General features: G+C 41.9%; 1 protein-coding gene across 1 annotated transcript in view; it reads right to left on the reverse strand.

Moving 5' to 3' along the window:
• Positions 1-1,887: 1,887 nt before the first annotated feature.
• Positions 1,888-26,406, reverse strand: part of LOC111239764 (potassium channel subfamily K member 10-like) — a 71,795-nt gene continuing 47,276 nt past the window's right edge. Inside the window, exons 5-7 of the mRNA XM_022769673.1 lie at positions 5,045-5,237; positions 3,828-3,970; positions 1,888-2,856 (exon numbers count right to left, since the gene is read on the reverse strand). Of these exons, the coding sequence (XP_022625394.1) occupies positions 2,191-2,856; positions 3,828-3,970; positions 5,045-5,237 (1,002 nt within the window). The 3' untranslated portion in view covers positions 1,888-2,190. The remainder of the gene's footprint in view (positions 2,857-3,827; positions 3,971-5,044; positions 5,238-26,406) is intronic.

The raw sequence follows: 26,406 nt of genomic DNA on the forward strand, positions 1-26,406 counted from the left end.
AACATGTCAGTTGTGGTGGTTGCCGCTTGCTTGTCCTAATTTAGCTCCATCCAGGGTGTAGATGAGGGGTTAACCCAAATCCATGCATCAGACAGTCCCTTCAGGAACCCCCTTACTTTCATGTGTCTGACAGTCTGTGGATATGTTTGAGTCAAGATGAAAAGTAGACAGTGCACCCTCACTGTAATAGCAGGACGCTTTACAATCTCAGACCATCTCTTTGAGCTCATATAGTGTGGAGCAGTCCCTCCTCTTACTTTATGGCTTATCTTCCATTCTGTTGTCATTCATTTTCAGGGAACATAGGTGCAGTCATTGTCCCCCCATCCTGTCAAAGTGTGAATGCAGCACTTGTCAAGCAATGTCAACAACAAACATTTAGGACAATGGGCCCTGAGATAGTGTCGATGAGGTCATGATCTAGGTAGCATTTTTGGACATTGTACTAAGACAACAGCTGAGACTGGGGACCATGCACAGACAACATGTGGCATGTTCACACTCATTTTCATTCACATTTCAATGCACATTTTAAGAAGTGACTTTCAACAGGCAACATGACAAACAGAATGACAACAAACAGTGAAGGTGTTACATTTAAATCAAGCTTCTCTCGTGTACTACTCTACTCTTTAACAGCAGCTTGTGTTAGGTGACTTGTCTGTGTATAACTTACTGTACGTTCTGACTTGAGCCACATATCACAGCGCAGAGTAGGAGGTCCATGTGCACATGTCAGGCCTCATTTAAAATATTTTCTATGATCTCATGGCATCCATCTGAAAGTAGCATAGTTTAGGCCATCGTTTCTATCAGGGACTATAATGTACTACTCACCAAATGACCTGCCGAAATCTGCAACCACACCGACATCACAAAGTCTGACAAGGCACTAGGGCAAAGTCCTCTGTCAGACATTAGAACAGAGGTATTCTTAAATAAATAACCTGATGACATCAGGAAGGGACCAATCACTTTTAAGTTAGGTTAAACCTGACAGTACTAACCCATCAGTATGTCTCTGTATTTTCAGTATCACCTCATCAACAAGTGGTGTGCAGGTCCAGAGAAGATAACCAGAAGCTACATGCTGGATGTAGAGTAAAACACAAATACAAACTTGACACAAAGCAATAGCACCAAAATCAAAGTGTGGGTCAATGTACACACAAGTTTTTAAAAGTGCCGTCCACAAGAGGGTCTGCATGTTGACCAACAAAACAATGATAACATGTTGGTTAACATTGACACACCTTTGTGACAAAATCAGTTTCAAAATGCAAATGAGTGTGTGAGACCCAAAAGAAACGCCTGTCAAGGTGTGTTAACACAGACAGCATCATGATTTGTCTCTATTGTTCCCACCACTGGGCCTGCCTACCTCCCAGCCCCAGTATTTAACCTCTGTGGGGCCATTATCAGGACCATTGAAGTTCACTTGGTTTGTTCCTGTAGTTGGAGTTGTTAAAGTCACATGAGGCCAAGCCACCTCTGAATAGGGTCATAAATGACCTCCTCCACTCCTCTTTGGTTTGAACAAGGTCTACGACACCACTTATCCCTCACTTACAATGCTGTCCTTTAACAACCATTCACACCTGGCCTCAGGTGACTTCAACAACTCCAATGACTGTCGTTACAGCAGCCAGGAGCACGAACGAACCAGGTGACATCGATGGTCCTGATAACAACCACAAAGTGGTTAAATATATGGGACTCCTCACCTGTCTGTAATCATTTACTGTAATATACATGTGAATCTGTGAAGTACTGTGCACCACATACAGATGATACAGAACTGACTCAAAACTTACAAGACTGATGCAGGTGTGTTGATTTCTGCTGGTTGCTAATGTAAGCGATTACTTTAGCAGAGTATAGTGTTAGCATAACTGGGAGAAATAATGTCCACAGCTGCAGAATAAGACGTTATTATCCTGTAAATGCCTATAAGCAGGCAACTTTTTAAATATGACCATCATTTAGCAGAGCACACTTATAGAAAACAGGTGTTGCATTTCTAGTTTAGAGTGTGTGTCCATCAGATTCATAGGGCACAGTGAATACTGTCAACAACACAGGATATAGCACAAAGGGACAGATATTGCCCTTCTGTAAGCACACACTGGATTAAGGGAGACCTAAGGCACTTATGGTGGTATTTAAAACCTCTTTGTAGGAATACACTGTCTAAGGGCCCATCTGAATATGCAGCTCTTTTGTTTCAAGTGTTTTCTCACTCTCATTTTCTTTGGTCTGCTCTGGAATAAACCCATTCTGTGGCTTGCAAGCTTCCAAAAACAGCGGGAAATCGGACAAGCTAGTGTTGCACTCCTTGTCTTCATTCTCATCCTCTCTTTTCCCTTCATCTGCAGAGTGTGTGCTGCAGTCGAAGGTGGCTGTACTGTAGCCATATGCCTCGCTATGAGGCCGGCGAGTCTCGTCTGGGATGTTCTTCTTCAGGTCCCGATGCCTGTTGCGCTTGGCCATCTTGGTGACGGAGCCGAGGCGGTTGAAAATGTTGTCCTCAGAAGTGGTTTGGTGGTTGGAGTGCCGCTCGCACTGCTCAGCCCCCCGCAGCCGGAGGTTGTTCAGTTTGGTGTCGATGCTCTCCTGGGAAGAGGTCTTGTAGCTGTTGGTGTCCAGGCTGTTGAAGATGGCACGGCGCTCTGGGGAAAGCATGTCCAGTGACACGGCACGCTGGTCCAGACCCAACTGCCGCCTCTCCATGCTCCGGATGGTGGCAGCTCGCTGTAGCTTGTCATGGACCTCGACACTCATACGCCGACGTGTCTCCCGGAACTCTGCTCGCACGTTTGCTTTCCACTCTGCTGCGTGAGCCTTGATCTCTCCAACCTCAGTCAAAGACAGTTATTACAAATCAGTATGTCAGTTATCAGTGTGTTTATGCTGTGCTCAAAAATAATGCAGAATGGCAAGAATGACATTTTCAAGATAAATGAAGGAGTAGTATCTCATATTTTATCAACCTTGATGACCTACATAAATTTCATCAACAGTGACAAAAAAGTCTCATCCCAATCAGTGCTGCCACATATTATATCAAGGGTTCCCATCCAAAGAACCAGGAGATGATACATAACAGGATAGAACATTTTTTTATTTCTTCAACACAAAATAATGTATTTTTCACAGTTTTCTCTCAACTGGGCTTTTTTCCCCCAGCAAATTATCCATAAACTTTATTTTCTCAGGCCAACAAATTGTTTTAATAAATCAATCTGAGAAGTAAAACCAACTTTTGGCTGTTTACAGCTTATAATCACACTGTTTGCAGCAAGAGGCCATAGAGGTGTAAAATGAAGAAGCTACTTAGATCCCCTATAAAAAAACATATACAAGTAAAACATCCTCTAGATTGTATAAGGTATGGTAATATAAGCTGATAAGCTGTAATTTAATAGTCTGTTCATAGTGAAACTGTAGTAAACTGTAGTAGTATGTAAATATGAATAGTTTTAATCATTTATCAATCAAAATGAGTATTTGTTTGTTCACACAGTTCTGAAGCTTTCTTCTCTGCTTCTGATCCTTTTTGTTCAGAAACAGCAATGCTTTCTTAGACTCCATCTCCAGTAACACGAGATGTGTATCTGGACACTGTTTCTGAATAATTACACCCCATCATCATGCATTTATATCTGGTCTCATTAGCATTAGCATTGTCATGGGATTTAATCTCATTATGCAATTTAGGTAGGCAAGGCTGGTACTGCAAGGTGGAGGTCATCATCATCATCATCATCATCATCATCATCATCATCATCATCATCATCATCATCATCATCATCCTTATGAGAACATACCTCTTCTTTTGTCTTTTTGGACAGCACCCTCAGCCAGTCACCAATCATGTTCAGCACAGCAGCAAAGTAGGCTAGACCACCCAGGATCCAGAACCACACTAGTGGTCTGTACCACTTCCGGTACTCAATCCTGCGGTCCCCCCCTATTTAAAGAACAGGACATGAATACAGAAGAGTACATCAGTTTGCTGCTGCCAGCTGAACACTTCAAGGAATGGAGCTCAAATAACGAGATCATCTTCAGTGAACATCTTTAATGGTAAAGACGCTGACAGTGGACTCTGCTTTATTAGAGAAATAATCACAGAAGACCAATGCAGTGACACCTTCATCCAACACAGAAATTGCTCCTCTATGGAGACCTCATCAGTGAGACAGACAGAGAGAACGAGCTGGGCTGAGCTGAGCTGCTGTATGAAATAAAAACACTGTTATCTAAGTAGAAGATGATTTACACAGTTTGACTGAGAACATAGAAGTTTTGGAGGTGTAAAGCAACCCACACATAAAAAGTGAATTTACTTTCTTCTGCATGATGCTTCAATGATGATAAGTTTTTGTTTCACTTGTAATAGGAAGGCTACGGAAGAGGATTAGGGCCACATGTGAATTATTTTTTTTTAGAATTCTGACTTTTCCTTCAGAATTCTGAGACCAAAGTCAGAGTTGCAAAAAAAAAAAAGTATTTTATTTTTTTTATTCATGTGGTCCTAATCCTCATCCATAGAGGGCAATGCTGGTAACTGGTGGTGGGAAGTTTTTCCTCCCCACTGTCACCAAGTGCCGCTCATTGTGGAAAAGTTGGGTGTCTTATAATATTGTAGGTTTTGATCTTACCCTGTAAAGAGCCTTGAGATAATGTTTGTTATGATTTGGCGCTATACAAATAAAACTGAATTGAATTGAATTGGTGAAAAAGAAACACAGTTGTCAGTATGTACAGATTAGAACATGTTCAGTCTTATGAACACTGCAGCAAACCTACTCCCCCCAGCAGATGTATGTAGTCTCATGTTTCAGAGTTCTTGTTCATGGTGAACTTTTTCTTCTTTTCTTGTAGAATTAAAAAAAAAAAGGTTTTCATAAACTAAACCTAATTTACAAACTGTAATCATGACCTAAATGTATTGTGATGTATTTATTAATGAATAATAACATGTAAGAAAACAGGACAGGTCAATTCATTAAGGGGTCAGCTATGAATGACAAACTCTCACCTGCCACATAGTCACCTATTCCAACTGTTGTCAGAGTGATGACCACAAAATATGTCGACTCCAGCGCCGTCCAGCCCTCGATGTGTTTGAAGATCACAGCAGGAATGGTGACAAACAGGATGCAGCCCGCCAGGATGAAGAGGAGGGTGGACGCCACACGGATTTTAGTCTGACTGATCTGGTTGTGTTTATTCTGTGAGACAAAGTCACACGCACACACACACACACACACACACACACACACAGTATAAAGCAGTGTAAGTCATAATACCTCTCATTGTCGGGAAGCTTCTGATAGTGTTTGGATGCCACAGAGTCTGCAACACTGATGGATCAGTGTCTTTATTGTCCTATCAGCATTAGCACTGATGATAAGAAGACAATACTGTGTTCACTGTGTATACAAGAAGGAAGCTCATCACTTCAACAGGATGCAGTTTGCTTCCTTTTAGCTGTGTGTACACAGTGTGTAGACAAATAGTTGTACAGTTTTGTTTTGGTGTGCTTTTCAGCCACATTATTTCAGTTGTTCATCTCGTGACCTTTACTCTGAAGTAAGTTCAACATACCTAGGGTAACTTTTTGTTATCTGGCTTAACTGAAACTAACACTGATCGTCCTTATAACGTACTATGAAGCTGGTTATCAAATGGCTCAGTTAATGCTGGATTTACCTGTCCAGGTACCAGCCCATTCATGTGAAAGAGGAAGAGTTATAAGCAACATTGTCAGAACCATGAATAAACTATTAAAGTTTTTCTCAACTCTTAATGCAGTTCTAAAAACAGTCCATGCATTTCTCATAACACTAAATCACAGATGCAAAAGCCTCTAAAACAATAATAACCTTGTTGACGTGTCGAACATGCAAGGTCAGTCAATCACTTCAGCATTGTCACCAATGAATTAAACTTTTCACCAGAGCTTCAAGACTTTGATCAAAATATCAAAACATTTGGTGTCTAAGTCAGAACTACAGGAAATATAGATAAAAGTGTTCAGACGCAACAAATGTACTACAGTTACAATAGTAACATTTTAGAAAAATAACTATATTCTGTCTCAATATTGCATGGTGTTTATTGTACTGTGTATTTGTCAAACCCTCTCATCAGATTACTATAGCTACTGGAAAAAAATAAAATATAAATAATGTTAAATGTTTTAAATCAAATGAACTTTACAAACATTAAAAAGGTTGACAAACACCTTTCATTGTTTTTTTTCTGGTATTAAAGGTATAACGTGTAAGATCATGCTACTTGCCCCACATCCATTGGGGGCAGCATTTCACCTCTGCACCCCCGTCCTGTTAATCATGTTGGTGTTTTCCCCATGTTCCTTATACTTTATTATTTATATGTGCATTTATTGTTGATATTGTTCAAATTGTTGATAGCACTGAAACAAATTATGAATACTTGTAATACAAACAGTATGTTTTTATTTACCTATAAATGAAGACAAGGGGATACTGCATGACACATGTAGGCTATAGCTGCAACTCTCTCCACACCTCCTTTACAGCAGAGGAGGTGAGGGTGGAGCTCAAGAAGGTACGTCTTGGAAAAGCAACAAGCCCTGATGGTGTGTGTCTGAGGCTGTTAAAGGACTGTGCAGCCCAGCTGGCTTGTAGGTTACCTGACAGGAGCCCCATTACCATTACCGGGCAGGAAGAGGAGTACAGGGATCTGACGATGGCATTCAGTGAATGGAGCGTCAAGAACACCTCCAAGACCAAGGAGATGGTCATTGACTTTCGGAGGTCTAGGCCCACCCTTCAGCCAATCAAGACAAGAAGAAAGGACTTAAAGGACTAAATACCTAGGTGTGCACCTGGACAGTAAACTGGACTGGTCCCTGAACATGGATGCCATCTACTTGATGGAGAGCCAGCTCTTTTTCCTCAGTAGGCTCAGGTCCTTTGACGTCTGCAGTGGAATGTTGCACAGGTTTATCAGTCAGTGGTGGCCAGTGTACTTTTTTATGCTGCAGTCTGCTAGGGCAGCATCATGTCAGACATGAACACAAGGAGACTGGACAAGCTGGTCAAAAAGGCTGGGTCTGTTCTTGGCAAAAGTCTGGACTCACCCAGGACTGTTGTTGAGAGATGCATGCAATGTAAGATGGAGGCCATCTTAGACAATACCAACCACCCACTCCACAACATTCTGGCAGGACAAAGAAGCAGTTGCAGCTGCAGCAAACGTTTCATCTCACTGCAATGCATAACTGCAATGTAATAGCAACGAAGGCATACATTATTATTTTGCATACTTATTGGTGTGAATGCTGAGGTATTCACACTATTGTTATCGAACTCTTTATTATGTGCCTGCAATGCAATAGCATTGAAGACATATATTATTATTATATGCCTTCAATGCGATAACATTGGAAGCATACTGTATATTAGTATTCTGCATACTTAGAGATTTGGATAACAATAGTGTGAATGCTGACTCAGCATTCACACTATTGTTATCCAAATCTTTATTAGATAGATAGATATATAGATAGATAGATAGATAGATAGATAGATAGATAGATAGATAGATAGATAGATACTTTATTTATCCCCTAGGGGAAATTCATATGTAATATTATTGTTGATAATAATGATAATAATAAAAACAGTTAATAATAAATAAACAATAATAATTCTAGACCTCCGAAAGTTGATGACCATCTCCTTGGTCTTGGAGGTGTTCAGAAGGAGGCAATTCTTGTCGCTCTATTCACTGAAGGCCATTGTCAGATGCCTGTACTCCTCTTCCTGCCCATTCCTGATATGCACCACAATAGCTGTGTCATCCAAGTATTTCTGGATGTGGCAAGACTCAGAGTTGTATTTAAAGTCCGACTATACAGGGTGAACAGGAATGGAGCCAGAACAGTCCCCTGTGGAGCACCAGTGCAATAATGTAATGCTGAGGTATTCACACTATTGTGAATACGGGTGCTCAGCTCCGAGGCACTCCTCTACAGCTAGAATAGCTGAGAGGAGTGCCTTCGGGCTTATTATTATTCTTCCGCCAAATTTTGGCGTGTAATTCGTCCCGCAGCTTTGAGAAAACCCGAGTAATATATACATCAAAACGTGCGTCTTGATCCCGAAAGAGGTACTATGACTTTTGGTGCTAAAATTCCAATTTTTCCCAAAGTTATTCCCAAAATACTGGGAATAAATAATGCATTAGGAATGCACTGGAATTTTCTTTAAAAAACCACAAAATTTCACCTTTTTTCTACAAAATTTCACCTTTTTTCCGAGTCACCCAGCTCTCTCATACCTGCACGTAGAAATGTGATTCAAACTATAAAACGGAGGAAAACTTCTGCTCTCTCCAAAACACAGCAACTGTTTTTACATAACATGTAAACTTTTCAAACTATGAGCACTCAAAGGAGGAGTGGAAATCACTTTTTCTTCAAAGTTAGAGTGACAGCGTCAGTTGGCTAGAGTGCGTGAAGCAGTAAAAAATAACCTTTATTTTTATTTTTAACTCGAGCTCACGGCCAAACCGTAAAAAGGAGACAAATAATTCTTTCTGAAAATGTAGACATAGTTGTTGGGATTCATAAAATGTAACTTTGACAGGCAGGGTCTGCACAAAATTTTGACACCTAATGTAATCGTCTTTTTTTTTCAAAAGAATCTCACTCTGTCTTCGCACTGAGCTTACTCACTCATTTTAAGGAATATCTGAATAAAATAGAGACTGTAAGAAACTTCTGGCTTCAGTGCCTGTCACGGTGTTTTCNTGGGGACTAGGCTGATTGAATACTCTAAATTGACCATAGGTGTGACTGTGAGAGTGAATGGTTGTCTGTCTCTGTGTGTTTGCCCTGCGATGGACTGGCGACCTGTCCAGGGTGTACCCCGCCTCTCGCCCGAAAGGATGCTGGGATAGGCTCCAGCCCCCCCGCGACCCTACTAGAGGATAAGCGGTAGAAAATGAATGAATGAATGAATGATCATTTTGGCTGTGTTACAGCTGAAGGTATGGATTTCTGAAAGAAAGTGTCTTTTTTGACATATTTTTAAAATCTAATGTCAGTTACTGTTACAGGTCTATTATACACTGGTAACACATTTTGTACCCTCTGGGGTTCCTCGCGTCCAAAAAAGGACACACAAAGAAAATGCTATAAAATCATCATATATCAATATTTTTTTCTGCTTTTTTTTGCATACATCTCTTAAACCACTTCAGTTCTGCTCAAACCTACCAAATGTTTATTAGTTTTCAGGATTTTAACCCTTTAAATGCCGGTTTGAAGACATGTTGCCTCTTGTTTTATTAAAAAAAACAACACAGAATATGAGATATTTCCCATATAATACATGATGGAGGGATGTGACATTGTTTTATATCAGAGTCTTTTATATCAAGACATTTCTCAAAACCAGAATATGATCAGGGTGGCTTTTGAACACTGGAAATAAATCATGTACTCATCCCGGCAGTAGTCCCCGTGGCACTCAAAATTTCCCTGGAATTTTCTAGTTATTATTATTCTTGTGCCTTTTTATGGTCTCTAACTACTCCATCATACTTTGTCCTACAAAACCAACTATCAAAACGTTACACTGTTTCTGTAGATTATCGGCTCAAATCAACTTTTTAATATTATTTATTAATTCTTGAAATATTAAGCTTTTTCAGTTTTTTTTGCCATTTAAATGAATGGAGACCATGTTCAAATCCTTGAAAACTTCAGCCTCTTTGAACTTTAACTACTTCAGCATACTTTCAGTTACAGACTTCATTCAAACTTTAAACTGTTCACAAGACTTTCACCTATTTAACTATTATTCAACTTTTTGATACCTCTATCTCACAGTTTTAGTTTTAAGCTTTTTTCTGATCATTTTTGAGTTTATAATGGGTGTGTATTGCATGGAATGTTCACGGCTTGAGTGGATGACATCATAGCTAGAGTGGGAGAAGCGCTAAAATTTTGTCTTTAAAAAATCTGTTTAACTCGTCCTTACTGCCACATATTTTTTGAAATGTGACCCTCCAAGTGATGCAAGCACCCTTCAACTCTCCCATAGACTGCAATACAAATTCAGGAGCTGAATTCAGGAGAAAACCAGAACTGACCTTTTTTTTGTAACTCACTCCTATTTCCACATTTGTGGCTCTAGAAACACCAAAACCACAGAGGTTTTCAGGAGAGTCTTGTGGCGCTGACCATGTGATAATTTGCTGATATTATGTACCATTTTGTATTAAATGGCAGGAGTTTGAGATGTTCGCAGACCCCTTTCTTGCATAGATCTGTAAGCTCTGTCTTCAACAGCCAGACTCTCTCTCTTACACACAAACACACACACACACAAACCGAACATATACACACATGCACGCACACACACACACACACAAATGGACACATAGAAAGGTAGACAGACAGACAGACGGGCAGATAGACAGGTAGATAGACACAGTTTCATTCAGGAAACATTTGGCCGTTAATTTCAGTTAGAAATCTAACTGACTCCACATTACATAAATTCTAATTGGTGGTTTACTTTTGGAGCTCATTGTGATTGGTGGATTACCTTTAACCAGTGTTTTCCAGGTGCTACCTTTTTCAAAGAGAACGACAGATGGGCACCCAGTGAGACAGCATTGTCACCATGGCAAACTCTGAGTGGAGGGAGGGGGCACACATCTGGGTCAAATTACCTGAGTAGAGACTCCTCTGAGATCTGTGGTGTTTATCAACCACTTTACTGACATTTCTGCAATGATTTACAAACATCTCAACTGGTTTAACTGGAAATATGTTTCAGTCCAGTTTTAATCAGGAAACATTCGGCAGTTAATTTCAATTTGTCATTCTAACTGACACAGAAACACACATAAATACAGAAAAGGATAGAGGTATAGGGACAGGCAGATAGATATATATACACACACACACAGACACACACACACCCATACACACACACGAACCAGAGACACATTGAAGACATATTGAATTGAACCATCTCCATTGGTGGTATAGTCCAGATCCTCCTTTTACTTTCCTGCATAATTTGTGCTACAAACTGTTCATAAAACTATCAAAATGTTCTTCAGCTTCTTCAGGAGATCTATTCTTACCTTCAACTTTTTGATACTATTCATCATTTTTGAAAATAATACGCTTTTTCTGCAATTTTCTACAGTGTAAGTGAATGGAGACAATGTTCAAATCCTTCAAAACTTCTACGTCTTTGAAATTCAACTACTTGAGCAACTTTCAGCTAAAGGCTTCATTCAAACTTGAAAGTGTTCACAACACTTCCAGCTATTAAGCGATTATTCAGCTTATAGATATCTTAAATTAAAGTTTCTAATGTTTAGGATGCACTTCATCTTTCATCATCACTTCTTTTCATTTTTTTTTTTTAAGTATATTTTTGGGCTTTTTATGCCTTTATTTGATAGTACAGTAGAGAGACAGGAAATGGGGAGGCAGAGAGAGGGGGAATGACATGGAGCAAAGGCCGTCCAATGCGGGATTCGAACCGGGGCCAACTGCAGCGAGGACTGTAGCCTCTACACATGTGGCGCCTGCTTAGACCACTACACCACATGACGCTCCCTTCTTTTCATTTTTAAGTCTTTATTCCTTCTTCCACCTTTGCCCGTACATAATTTGGCTTTCAACTGTTTCAACAACATGTTTCAGTTCTCTTATTTTGCAGCTAATGGATTTCAGCTCCTCCAGTTTAACATTCTGGCATCTAATTTTTCAAAGCCCTGTACTGTAGCGTACATACCTGGCCTGGCATCAGTCACTGGCCATTAAGAAGTTCATTGTAAGGACATGCAGCATTATGGACCCAAAATTGACAATTTGTTACTCTTCCCACCATCAAACTATTAAATTTATGGGAAACAGACAAAAAAGGATCCTTCTCTCACAAACAGATCATGCTTTTAGCATGCCAGAGGAACACAGAATCAGACCAGGTCAAAGGGTCAGCGAATGGACACCAGACAAACTGGAAAACATGGGCAAAATCTCCAGTTTGTAACAATAAGACTATTCTATTGATAGTTGATTGTTTCTTATATAGGACAAGTAACACTAAAAGGACTGATTATCACTAAGGTGTGAATCCTGGCCTCTCTGTGCCATGCATGAACACACACACACACACACACACACACACCAACCTCCCTTTCTCTGTCCCTCTCTAGATAAGTCATGAACTCCAACCCACATTCCAATCCTAAGAAGTGACCAGCAGAATACTCTTCACAGACACAGATCTAAGGAAGAATAAATTATTAAATATTTAACTGTTCTATAACTCATAAGATGTTGCTATGTAAACCTCTATCTAAATCCTATAGAATGGTTGAAATGTAACATGTAGACTTTAGGACAATGTCCTTCATGTGACCATACTGTCAGCATCCTTCACACAAGGTAACACACCCTACATGACATCCAGAATGTCCATATTATTATTATTACAGTCAAGGAACTGCTGTGTGCTATGGTCATGGTGGAAGATAGATGTGCGAGTTTATAGGTAAACTCTAGAATTAAACTATTCAAAAGTTCAGTGGAAAATAACTCTCTCCTCCAAGTTGAAACACAGGAGAAGATGGGTGATGCCCCTGAAACGTGCACCAGCCCCCAGGGGATAAAACAGTTGTGATCAATTCACACTCAGCTCAAAGTCCAGGCTCAAAGCCCAGCTCAATGGCTTTTTGTAGCTCTGTAGCTATGTAATTCCAAACTCTTAGCCATGACTCTTAGCCATTTCTGCACTTTATCGTTTTGTCCGCGTCCTTTATTCTTTCTTTGCTATGTGTGTGGTCGTGTTCAATATATATAAGCCGTTACCAGTTCTAGGCATGTACACAGAGTCACTGACCAAAGGACAGCTGATGTTTCAGGAAAAAGTCTATGTACTAGAGAACCTACACACAGCTTTACAAAGCAGACCAGCTAGTCAAGCTCAACCTGGTGTCCAGAGTAGACGGCATTGACAAAACTGTGATAGGAGAGTCCTACCCAAAACTGTGTCAGGGTTCAGGTATGTTGCAGCGGCCATATTCGTATCATATCGTATCGTATCATCGTCTCTCGCTTATCCGGATCCGGGTCGCGGGGGCAGCAACCTCAGCAGAGAGGTCCAGACAGCCCTCTCCCCAGCCACTTCCACCAGTTCCTCCGGGAGAATCCCGAGGCGTTCCAAGGCCAGCCGAGAGATATAATCCCTCCAGCGTGTCCTTGGTTGACCTCGAGGTCTCCTCCTGGTGGGACATGCCCGAAACACCTCCCCGGGGAGGCGTCCAGGAGGCATCCTCACCAGATGCCCGAACCACCTCAACTGGCTCCTCTCGACATGGAGGAGCAGCGGCTCTACTCCGAGTCCCTCCCGGATGACCGAGCTCCTCACCCTATCTCTAAGGCTGAGCCCGGCCACCCTGCGGAGGAAACTCATTTCGGCCGCTTGTACTCACGATCTCGTTCTTTCGGTCATTACCCAAAGCTCATAACTATAGGTGAGGATCGGAACGTAGATCGACCGGAAAATTGAGAGCTTCGCCTTCCGGCTTAGCTCCCTCTTCCCCACAACGGACCGATTCAGCGCCTGCATCACTGCTGACGCCGCCCCAATCCGCCTGTCGATCTCCCGCTCCATCCTACCCTCACTCGTGAACAAGATCCCGAGATACTTAAACTCCTCCACCTGAGGCAAAGCCTCCCCCCGACCTGAAGCGGGCAATCCACCCGTTTCCGGCTGAGAACCATGGCCTCAGACTTGGAGGTGCTGATTTTCATCCCAGCCGTTTCACACTCGGCCGCGAACCGCCCAAGCGACAGCTGAAGGTCGGCGTTCGATGAAGCTAGGAGGACCAGAAAGCAGAGACGAGATCCTCCCGCCACCGAAACCAAACCCGTCCACCATCCGGCTGCGCCTAGAAATTCTGTCCATAAAAGTTATGAACAGAACCGGTGACAAAGGGCAGCCCTGGCGGAGTTCAACCCTCACCGGGAACAGGTCCGACTTACTGCGGCTACGCGAACCAGACTCACACTCCTTTGGTCAGGGATGTTATGGACCACTAACAAGGGCCATCCACCCCATACTCCCGGAGTGCCCCCACAGGAGGGAGCCCCTGGGAACACGGTCGTAAGCCTTCTTCCAAATTCCACTAAAACACATGTGGACTGGATTTGGCAAAACTCCCATGCTCCCTTCCAGCCCCTAGCGAGGGTAAAGAGCTGGTCCACAGTTCCACGCCGAGGCGAAAACCACATTGGCCCTCCCCTTCAATCTTGAAGGTCAAACTATCGATCGGACCCTTCTTTTGCCTGATACCCGTGGGACTCACGCCTTACCAGGGAGGCTGAGGAGATGTAATTCCGACGGTAGTTGGAACACACCCCTCTGTCACTCTTCTTAAGATGGGGACCACCACGCTGCGTGCCCGGTTTGCCACTCCAAAGGCACTGGGGCCCCGGGATGTCCACCGCAATTTGGCAAGAGTTGTGTCAACCAAGACAGCCCATACAAATCCAGAGCCTTGAGATACCCAGGGCGGATCTCATCAGACCCCGGGGCTCTGCCACCGGCGCAGTGTCGAGTTTCACTACCTCGGCGACTTCCTGCCCGCGGAGATCGATCATCCATCCCAGGTCTCTTGGCTCTGTTTCCTCTACGGAATACGTGTTGGTGGGATTGAGGAGCTCCTCAAAAGTATGTCCTTGCCACCGTCCTACTATAGTCCTAGTTGACGTCAAGCAGCTCCCCGCCCCCACTGTAACAGTGTGAGCGAGTTGCCGCCTTCCCCGCCCTGAGGCGCCGCGGTTTGCCAAGAACTTTTTTGGAGTGCCGATCGATAGTCCTTCCTCCATTGTCTCACGAACTCCTCCCCACGTCCGAGTTTTGCCCAGCAACTGCTGCGGTCTGCAGGCTCCGCTTGGAACCCGCCGATACAGTTCAGCTTATTCCTGAGACCCACAGGCCAACACGCCCTGTAGGCCTCCTTTTTCAGCCTGACGGCTTCCCCAGCGCCGGTGTCCACCAGCGGGTATGGGGTTACCGCCACGACTGGCCCCAGCTACCTTGCGGCCGCAGCTTGCAAACAGCCGCCTCAAAAATAGCAGAGCGGAACAAGGCCCATTCGGACTCAATGTCCCCCACTGCCCTCGGGACGCGGTCGAAACTCTGCCGGAGGTGTGCGTTGAAAATCATCTTGACGGGTTCTTCCGCCAGGTTTTCCCAGCAGACCCTCACAACAAGTTTGGGCCTGCCAGGTCTGCACGGCGTCTTCCCCCGCCATCTGATCCAACTCATCACCAGGTGGTGGTCGGTTGACAACTCTGCTCCTCTCTTTACCCAAGTGTTGAAAACATGCGGCCGCAGGTCTGATGATACGACTACAAAGTCGATCATAGACCTGCGACCTAGGGTGCCATGTGCACCTGTGGACATCCTTATGCTTGAACATGGTGTTAGTTATGGCCAAGCTGTTACTAGCACAGAAGTCCAATAACTGAACGCCGCTCGGGTTCAGATCAGGCAGGCCGTTCCTCCTCACCACACCCTTCCAGGTCACGCTGTCATTTCCCACGTGAGCGTTGAAGTCTCCCAGTAGGACAATGGAGTCCCCTTTCGGGGCACTTTCCAGCACCCGTCCCAAGGACTCCAAAAAGGGCGGGTAGTCTGAACTGCTGTTCGGCGCATAAGCACTGACAACAGTCAGAACCCAATCCCCGACCCGAAGGCGCAGGGACGCAACCCTTTCGTCCACCGGGGTAAACTCCAATGTACAGGCAGAGAGCCTGGGGGACACCAAAAAGCCCACCCCGGCCCTCCGCCTCTCACCCGGAGCAACTTACCTTAGCACAGAGACTTACAGAATTTGAACATGAGCCTAAAAATGATGGGAGTCCTCTCCACCTCTCCCATTAACTGCAATACAAATTGATTTCCCCAAAAATGCAGAAGTGACATTTTTCTGTAACTCGCTCCTTTGTTCACATTTTTGGCTCTAGAAACACCAAAACCAGATATGCTGTGCACGAAGGTCTTGTGCCGGTCATGGTCTGCCCATGGTTCTGATAGGAGTTACCATAGCTGACGTTTGAGAGGCTCGCCGAACCAAAATGACACTCAGATCTGTGTCAGTTCTGTGTCTTCCAGCTAGACATAGGTGTACGAACCAGCTCATTAAGAGGCTCTTTGATCTCTGTGATGTTTACAAACACAGCCACACACATACACACGCACACCGACACACACACACACACACACACCGACACACACACTCAGACATGCAAAATAATAAAGCTGATTCCTATTGGCTAATTAGACTCTTAACCTTACTACTCTCAAGCATGAGAGCATGTATGTGTGTGTGTAGTAACATAGTACCTGGGCAGAAATGAACAAAGCTGATTCTTATTACTCTCAATTATGAGAGCATCTACAAGACAAATCAGTACCCCCCCCCCCCCCTTTAGGCAGTCCACTCCAGTTGCAACCATACAGTGTATATAAAACATTTGCTGTAGTAAAAGAAAGAGAGAGAGAGAGAGAGAGAGAGGAGAGAGAGAGAGAGAGAGAGAGAGAGAGAGAAAGAAAATCCAGATAAACTCTGGATTAATGAAGCTGAATGAAACACACCACATGCTAATTATGATGAGAGTTAATGAGTTCATACTATGACTAAAATTGGTTCAATCACTTTTTAAGATCTATTAGTGATGTTTGTATGTGACTGAAAAAACATTTTTTTTTTTTTAAAGGCGGAATACTTGTAATCAGAAACTCTATAATAATGACTTAAGACAATGCAGTCTTTAACCATAGGTCTTTGAATTGTAGTGGAGTGGGAAGTATAAAGTTTGGAGTTTGGAGTTTATTTATTTAAAAACAAGGGACAGTACATATTAATGAACATATACATATATATACATATACGTAAATATGCCAGATTATAGCCAAGCGGTTAATTTCCATCTGCAGTCCCTTTGGCAGGTTGATGTTAACAACGTGAAATAATAAAATCAATAAACAACAGTAACAACAAGTAGGGTAGCATGACATGGAAATACTAAAGTGAAGTAACAGTAAGAGGTGAAATTGTATGTATTGCTCAAAAGTATAAAATAGCATACTACAAGGCCCAGAATCCTTTGTGCCCTGAAGATGTCCCTTTAGGCAGTCCACTCCAGTTGCAACCATAGAGTGTATATAAAATGTTTGCTACAGTAAAAGAGAGAGAAAGAGAGAGAGAGAAAGAGAGAGACCGGATGAACTCTGAAATAATTGAGCTCAATGAAACACACCACATGCTAATTACATAAGGAACTATGACGAGTGCTGATTTCAGGAGTTCTTTTGGGTTTGAGGGATAGACAATGGTCTTTTTGTTTGGTGTCGTCGACTGGACCGCCTCCTGGAAACCAGGAGCTGGTGTCGACCGGACCACCGACAAAATTCAAGGAGCAGGAGATGGCCGGACAGCCGACTGGTGATCAGGAACAAGAATCGGCCAAACCACTGACAGAACACAAGGAACAGGAGTCGGCTGGACCGCCACCAGGACACGAGGAGCAGGCTTTCACCGGACCACTGACTGGGAACCAGAATCAGAAGTCAGCTGGGCCGCTGATGGGACACGAGGAGCAGGATTCGGGCGGACTGCTAACAGAACACGATGAGCAGGAGTCGGCCATACTGCTGACCGGGAATGAGGAACAGGAGTCAGCCGGACCACCGACAGGACACAAGGAACAGGAATCGGCTGGGCTGCCGACTGGACATGAGGAGCAGGGTTCAGCCAGACTGCAGAATGGGAATCAGGAACAGGTGAGAAATTGCCCAGAACGACCAACTCAGGAACAAGGGAGATGTCACCCGGGACCCCTGTCGTGGAACAGCTGATGCGTCAGCCAGGGTGGTCGACCCAGGAACTGAGTCATGAACAGATGAGACGTCAACCGGAACCCCCGACGCTAAAACAGCTATTGCGTCAGCCAGGGTGGTTGCCGAAGGCTCATGGTCACTGGGCAGCCTGAGCCACAGTCCCAGCTGGGACTGTGGCTCAGGCTGAAAGCTGGAGACCCAGGGCTGGGAATTGGAGTCCTGGGGCTGAGGCTGCTTGGGGAACTGGCGTCTCCGTGACCTGCATTACTTTCCTAGATACCTCCCAGGAAAAGCTAGCTGGTTTCCCCAAAAACGAGACGACTCAGGGTCCTCCAGATCCAAATCTCATAGCAGGTGAGGAAGAAAATACATATCCTTTAGTGTAGACTTGCTGACACCTATGAACAACCCCATAACCCTACTGAGTTGGCCCCTTGATCCTTTGAGTGAATTTTCTTCAAAAAATGGTGCCGTGACCCGGATGGCAACATACTTCAACGAAGACTCCTTCTTCCAGACCAAGGACACACCAGCAACAAAATCCAAATTACATTAAGAGGTAAGGGATCCTTTTGAAAACCCAAATCAAAGTTGCTGTGTGTTGTTCGAGAGTCTGTGAGGTCGGAGTCCCAAAGAAGTTGACGCCATCCTCATTTTACGTAAGTCTGCTGTATGGTTGTGACTAGGGGTATTGCAATGTTGTTATGATTATGAGTCCATGCTACGCTGTTGAATGTCTAGGGATGCTCGAACTTCATTACCCCAAAACTCGGTTTTGAGGTTGCCTGCTTCTGCCTAGCCTTAGAATCTGACTCGCTCTTCTGAAGGTTAAAACATTCCAGGGAAAGGAATACTTGGGAATGCATGCTAAATTATGGCCAAGGAATTAGTCCAGCCATTGGAATAGAAAAGACCAGGTATATATGATGCTTGTGTTTCTGGTCAGAAAAGATCAGGTATAAAGTCCTGTGACTTTGGTCAGAACCACCAGATAGTTGATTCACTGTGATTCTGTTCGTAATAGAAAAGACCAGGTATATATGATGATCCTTGATATTCTGCTCAGAAAAGATCAGGTATAAAGTCCTGTGATTCTGGTCAGAAGGGCAAGAGAAGTTGATTCACTGTGATTCTATTTTTGAGATAGAAAAGACCAGGTATACATGATGATCCTAGATATTTTGCTCAGAAAAGATCAGGTATCAAGCCCTGTGATTCTGGTCAGAAGGGCAAGAGAAGTTGATTCACTGTGATTCTATTTTTGAGATAGAAAAGACCAGGTATATATGAGTCCTGTGATTCTTAAAAGACCGATCCAGTGGCTGGAACACTGAAAAAAAGGCCTGTGTTTGTCTTATGTGGTTTGGATGTTTTGCTGTTGAAAAACAAGGCTTGCGTCTGCCCTGTTTTGCCCTGTTTTGTCTTGTTGTTTGGTCATTTTATTTTGTTTCATTTTATTTTGTTCTTTTGATTTTGTTTTATTCCCTTTAATTTTCTCTCCCTTTTATTTTATTTTTGCATCTATTAGTAGATTCTCTTGTACATATTTCCTTTTGTCTAGTTAGACTTGTATTTTGATAATGATGAGGTAGAAGGATTAGAAAGTGGTTTGAAGGAAAAGTAAGAGTAAATGAAAGTTGCTCTAATTTTTTGTTGGGAGTGATCTTGCATAAAGACAACAGTAAGTTAATTTAGTGGAAGGTAAGAGAGAAAGAGTTAAAGCTGACCTGCTTATTGAAAGGATTAAGAAAGTGATTGGTGGAAAAGTAAGTAAAAAGTTGGAAATTGAATTTAATTTTGAATTCAATTTAATCAAGTTGAATTTAATTTTGAAATTTAATTTATTGGAGGGATCTTTGCAGAAAGAGAATGGGAAAGTATCTCAGCAGAGGGCGAGAGAAGGAGTTGAGCGGTCTTGTAAATAATCCTGTAAATTAATCCATGTACGATAGCTGGTACCAAGAATAAAAATATAAAACAAAATAAAAATCTGCAGAAAATAAATGTTGAAGAGACAACATTTATAGCAAAATAAAAAATGTTGAAACTACGAAGAAATTAACTATGTGTAAAACCCTACTTTAAACCTTTAAGCCTAGTTAACTGCACAAACAAAAAAAAAAAAAAAAAAAAAAAAAAAAAAACACAAGGCAGAGTTAAAGTAGTGCACCAAACTAGGACTGACTAAAACAACGCAGAGTTAAAGTAGTGCACCAAACTAGGACTAACTAAAAAGTTAAACTAGTGCAAAAAAATAGAACTCACAAAAACAATGCAAAGGATTTAAACAAAGAATGAATAAAAAGAATAAAATAAATAAATTAGGACGAAGAATTGTGTATTGGGATAAGTCTTCCGGAAGCACCAAAAACAAACCTAAATCAAAGATCAAGCTTTGACTTGTGTTGATGTTTATTATTTTGAGGTTTATTGTGATCGATCATTTCATGCGTGTCTTTGTTATATTTGTGGAATCTGTCATTTGAGTTGTCTTTTGCCTTTCAAAGTTTAACATGGAGAAAGAGGCGTTCTGAGCAGAAAGATAAAGCCTCCAATGATCCATATGTTAATAGTTTTTTTTTAAGTGTCTCTCTAAACAGGCGGAGCAAAGAAAATGGCAGAGGAGTCCTATGGAACTTCACACCTTGGACAAAGCCACCCTCCTGGGATAAAGACTTTGGAAATTCCTTCCTTGTGGTGAGAAATGGCTGATTTGCAGCTACCAAATTTAAAAGGTAAATCGAACCCACCCTGTCTCTGGCACCTCCATGAAAGATTCAGTTTAAGATGGAAACATTAAACTGGTATCAGTTAAAGGTATCTTAAACAACTCGTAGACTACAAAACACAGTACAATACGAATTGAACAGAGACAATCACAGAAACTAAACATCAGCGAAGCACAAACAGTTATATAGACACTATAACAAGGACCTAAACAGAGTAAATAAGTGACGTAGGGAGTGAGATCAGTGGTCACAGGTACATCCTTGGCTCTAGAGTTTGTACATCTGTCTGAGATTTGCAATAGAGCTTGTTTCTCTAATGTGATATTGGATCTTGTTTAATAGATTAGTACTATAACCAGTGCAAGCGAAATTGATTGACTGATGCATTCCTGCATGTTGCTACTTGAAAAAGAGCAACAAGTGTTAAATTAAATTAAAAATTTAATGGTTAGATTAAGAATGATTGCATGTAGTTATGTTTTTACAGTATGGGTAGAACTGTTTGATTTTACCATGATATACAATTACTAAAAAATTCTGGTTAAACTTCTTTACTAGATTATCCGTGTGATTTGTTAATACTCAATATCTGTGATGCTTAGAGTTTGATTTGCTGAAAATTAACCTCTTTCACTAATGACACCAACTTGATTAGGACTTATGAGCCAAAGACTACACAGTATCCCTTTCAAGAAGGGAGAAGATTCAATTTGCCCTGTAATTAACCTCTACAGAGCATTTTTTCAGTTTAGCTGTATATCTGTTACATTCACCTATGATAACTTATCTTTAGCCTCTCCCTCTGACTCTGTGACACAGGCACAGTGATAGGTCACAGATGAAAACTTTTCAGGGATTATAAATTATTTTAGGAAATGGTTAATGGAATTCACCTGTAACAGTTGTGTGAAAACCCTCAACGTGCACTCACCCCAATCCTGACTATAACAATCTTTCATGGAAATTGACATACTATGTTCACACCCATTGATACAACCAACTCATTTTACAAACCTGTATATTTCCTTATATTTCCTTCAGACCTGAACCAGTAGAAACCCAACTTCTACCTTGTAAGCTAATTGGAACTACACTTGCAACTTACAAATCTGATGTCCTAAGCTCCCCTACTCAGTCATGGTCCCACATAGTGGTGGACAGTAACAAAGTACATGTATTTCAGTACTGTACTTGAGTATATTTTCCAGTATCTTTACTTTACTTTAACATTATTGTTTCAGAAACTTCTGACGTTTACGAAAGACAGTGTACCTTTGACTCTACTACAGCTTTATGAAGTACTCTTACTTTGAAGTAGAGCTTTTAGTCAATGAATGACTCGTCTTTTGTTTTCTAAAGTGTGATAGATCATACAATGTGTTCATTGCTGCATCAAACTAACAAAACAAAAACAAAGCAATCACATTTAACTTCTACACTGTCAGTCATGTTATGTTGCTGCATGTTTAAACAACTCAGTTTGAACCTGGCACTGTCCTAACGATGGCTATATCAGATAGAGATGAGGCAGAAGATGCGTCAAGTCCACTTGGAATTTAAATTAAATTAAGATTCCATTAGCTTTAAATGTTTGCAGCATTTAACAAAATACATTACAACCTACAAAATTTGCCATCCAATTCTAGAAAGCATGTCGAGGTATCAGATGTTTGTCTAATTCCAGATATGACTGTCCTTTTGTTGAAATCAGTTGTTTTATAGCCATTTCTACAGTCTTTGTATCACATTCTACAAAACTTTATTCTACAGATTCTACAGTGAGTCAAAACATTCAGTCAGCTGCCTCAGAGTCATTAGGTTCTGTCAATACCCTGTAACAATACAACAATATGTTGACATAAAGTAGAATATACGTTTGAATACTTAAGTGTGTCAAAGGCAAGTACTCTGTAAGTTCACTCAAAGAAAATTTGACAAAGAAATTTAATTAATTAAGTCTTCCTTCCAAACTCTAGTACCTACACTGATGACTTAGAGACAATGGAGTGCCATAGACAGGGTATGCAATTTGTGCTGATTGTGATAATTATTGAAAGTGTCGTCCTGCCATCCTCAAGCTCCGCCCAAGTAGCTGAGTTATTCGTACTGACGAGGGCTTGTCACCTAGCCTAAGGTATGTAATACAAATTACATAGACTGCAGACTATTTTGAATGTTTACATGTTTACAGATCCGTACACTGTGGGCAAAAGGTGTTTGGCCGACCATGCGGCCAAAGCTCCTGTCAAGGTTTTAAACTTCTATTCTCCCACACCCGCTAACAACCTTGTTTCCCTTATGACGTGGTTCTTTTTGCAAGAAGACTGCTGATGTGAAGGATCATAGGTTTTGGCTTTCTCATGGATGTAAATATGTAAACTTGTGGATCCACAATGACGGCCGCATTGTGGCTCCCACACCTTTTCCCTATGACTAACCTACATGTCTTATGACTTGTCAATGCGTCAACAATTGTTGAAAGACTACAATGCGTCAAGATCTACACCATCTACAAGAGAATTTTACTGTGTCCTAACTGCTGTTGCTGAGTACATCCACAGACAAGTGAAAGCTGTCTAGTCTCCTCCTAGCGACGAACCTTGCCACAACATCCAACCAGGGGACTGGGTCTACATCAGAGAGTTCCGGAGGAAGACCTCCCTGAAACCCCGCTGGTCCAAGCCACAGCACGTCCTGCTCACTAGCAACACCGCTGTGAAGTGTGAGGGCCGTTCCACCTGGATTCACGCCTCCCATTGCAAGAAGACACCTGCTCCACCATGCACCAGAAGCCAACAAGAACCCTCCTCATCTTATGGACCTCCTCCCTCATCACCATTGGGATCACAAAAGGACCCCTTTTGCGGAAAAATAACGCCAACACCGGAGCCCCAGAAACCAACGTACATCTCCAGCCACCTGGAATCTACAGACTTCAGACTCCAAACTATCATCAACCAACACACCACCACAGAAAACCAACTATCTCCCAGATGCCACAGTCCCCGACAAACACGTATCTCCAATTGCCAAAAATTGGTAGCTGACAATAGCCCAAATCCTAATAACTGTTACGTGTGTGGATTCATCCCACACAGTACGACTGAAGGACTCCCATTGATGGCTTCACCCATCACCTCCTGTGACACTCGCCACATCTTACACTACAACTCCACCTATGAACACCGTGCCTGTCCCAACCCTACCCAAATCAGACAGTTATCCTGCAACCAACTTTACCCCAACTGTTATTCCTGTAACACTCCTAACCCCCTGACCCTCATGAAAGTCCCAAACACCCTAAAATGGTGTGTCAAAGGTAAAGGACACAATCACCTTGAAACTTCTAAATGCAACACCATATACACTTCATCAGAAGAACTAACTGTTCCACCAAGACAACACCCATCATCTAATTTCTCTAATGAATATGGACACTTTGTTAACATGATCCAATACTGCTCCATACCACTACCAAAAGGTGTGTACTGGATTTGTGGCATGAAGGCCTACGAGTATTTACCAAAAGATTGGTCTGGTGTATGTGGTTTGGGTCATGTGATACGAGCCATGAGAGTACTTACTGCGCAACCTGAAGTTCACCTGTTTAAAGAGACCTATACACACACAAACAAACCACATGGACAAGACCTTTTGGAGCCCTCATTCCAAGCTACGGAGTTATGGCATCACTGGACCAAATAAGAGACCTCTCTCATGCTGTCGAAGATCTTAAAAACTCTACTGCAAGAGGCATGTCCCTACTCACAAAAGAAGTGACTGCCATACGAATGATGACTTTACAAAATCGTGCCGCACTAGATTACCTCCTTGCCTCACAAGGGGGAACCTGTGCTATCATCGGGACTGAATGTTGTACGTTCATACCAAATAACAATGCTACCATACAAGAAATAACTAACCACATGCACGATATCGCCAACTATTACACGAGCCAGTCACCACTAGATTGTTTGACTGGTTCAAACTAAAACTTGGAACATTAGGTTATTTGATTTTGGAATGTGTACTACTTAGTTTTGGAATCTTGGTTTTCATCAGTCTCCTGATCACCTGTCTCAAGTCCGTCTTCAAATCATTCTTGTCAAAACCCACTCCTAAAATCATGTACTCCACCACGTCTCACCCCGACCCCAAATAAGAACAGCTCAGATTTTATTCAAAATTGAAATTGATTATTGACTTAATTATGCTTAGATCCTACCTTTTTGTCTTTCTTTCTCATACCTTCATTTGGTTTAGCTTTGTTTGACAATTAATTTTTCCGATTGACCTTCGTTTTACTTGCTTTACTTGCTCACTTGATTTGCTTTGTTTGACAATTGATTTTGTTTTATTTTTCAACTGACTTTTGTTTTACTTGATCATTTCATTTTGTTTTATTTTTCGATTGACTTTTTGATAATTTCATTTTACTTTGTTTGACAATTGATATTTTGTTTTATTTTCGGACAGATGACTTTTGTTTTATCTTGATTGTCAATTGATTTTTGATGTTTTCATTTCAATGTAAATACCTTTTTTCTCAACTTAATTGTGTTTTATTTTATTTTACATCACTCGATCGAATTTTGTTTTATTACATTCTATGTAATAATGATTACCTCATGTTTTGTTTTGTTTTGTTTTGTTTGTTTTGTTTTTTGTTCCACTTGATTTACTTTTGTTTTACTTTATTTGATTTCATGATCTCTTATTTTGCTACTTAATTGAATTTCCATTAATGACATGGTCTAGATAATGACAATTATCCTGAATCTTCACCCAGTTTTGTATTGCTTTAAAAAAAAAAGAAAAAAAAAAAGGGTGGATTGAGGAAGAAAATACACATCCTTTAGTGTAGACTTGCTGACACCTATGAACAACCCCATAACCCTACTGAGTTGGCCCCTTGATCCTTTCATCAAGGAGAAACCTCCTTCTTCCCCCTTACATCACCAATGCTTTATCGTCTTTACAACAATATCTTACCTGTGCATATGTTGATTCAGTCTAGGGGCCCCGTCTGCCCTATCCATGTATATGCTGATCCAGCCTTAGAGCCCCTTCTACCCCCTGATAACTTGAACCTAGGTGCTACACTACAAGACCTCTTGATAAACATTACCTTTTGTTGTAACTTCCTTTCCTGTCTGAACAAATGTCTGTAACCCCAGGTATATGCAAATACAGATGTCCATCCCATTGTCTTGAACTGTATAACTGTCCCCCTGCCCTACACTCTGGGTCAGTCTACTGCCTCAGACCTGCTCTGTGTCAGTTGGCTCACCGTATCCTGGGGTACCATTAAACTTACTTCTCTACAGCAAACTTCAAACTAAGGACTTGAGTGAATTTTCTTCAACACAGGTCAGCCAACGTATAAAGGAACCTGACGACTGACTGGGGTGCTGGCTGAGAGGATTGAGGCTTACCATGAGGCAACCACAAAAAAGCTGGCACAGGCTGCTGGGTCCATTACTTGGTCAGTTCATACTGTCTCGTTTTAAGGTAAAGGCTGGACCCAAATGCAGCCAACACAAGGGAGTTGGTGAAAAATGTTTAATAAACAGAAGAACTTACAAAACTGGTGAACCAATGAAACAGTAAGCCGAAGCGCAAGGTAACAAGGGACTTGAAGAGAAACAGAAGCACGAGGAACACAGAGAACTTGAACAGGTAGCAAAAGCATGAGGAACACAGGGAACTTGAACAGGTAGCAGAAGCATGAGGAA

Source organism: Seriola dumerili, unplaced genomic scaffold (assembly GCF_002260705.1).
Source record: "Seriola dumerili isolate Sdu_G_001 unplaced genomic scaffold, Sdu_1.0 BDQW01000025.1, whole genome shotgun sequence".
Lineage (NCBI taxonomy): Eukaryota > Metazoa > Chordata > Actinopteri > Carangiformes > Carangidae > Seriola > Seriola dumerili.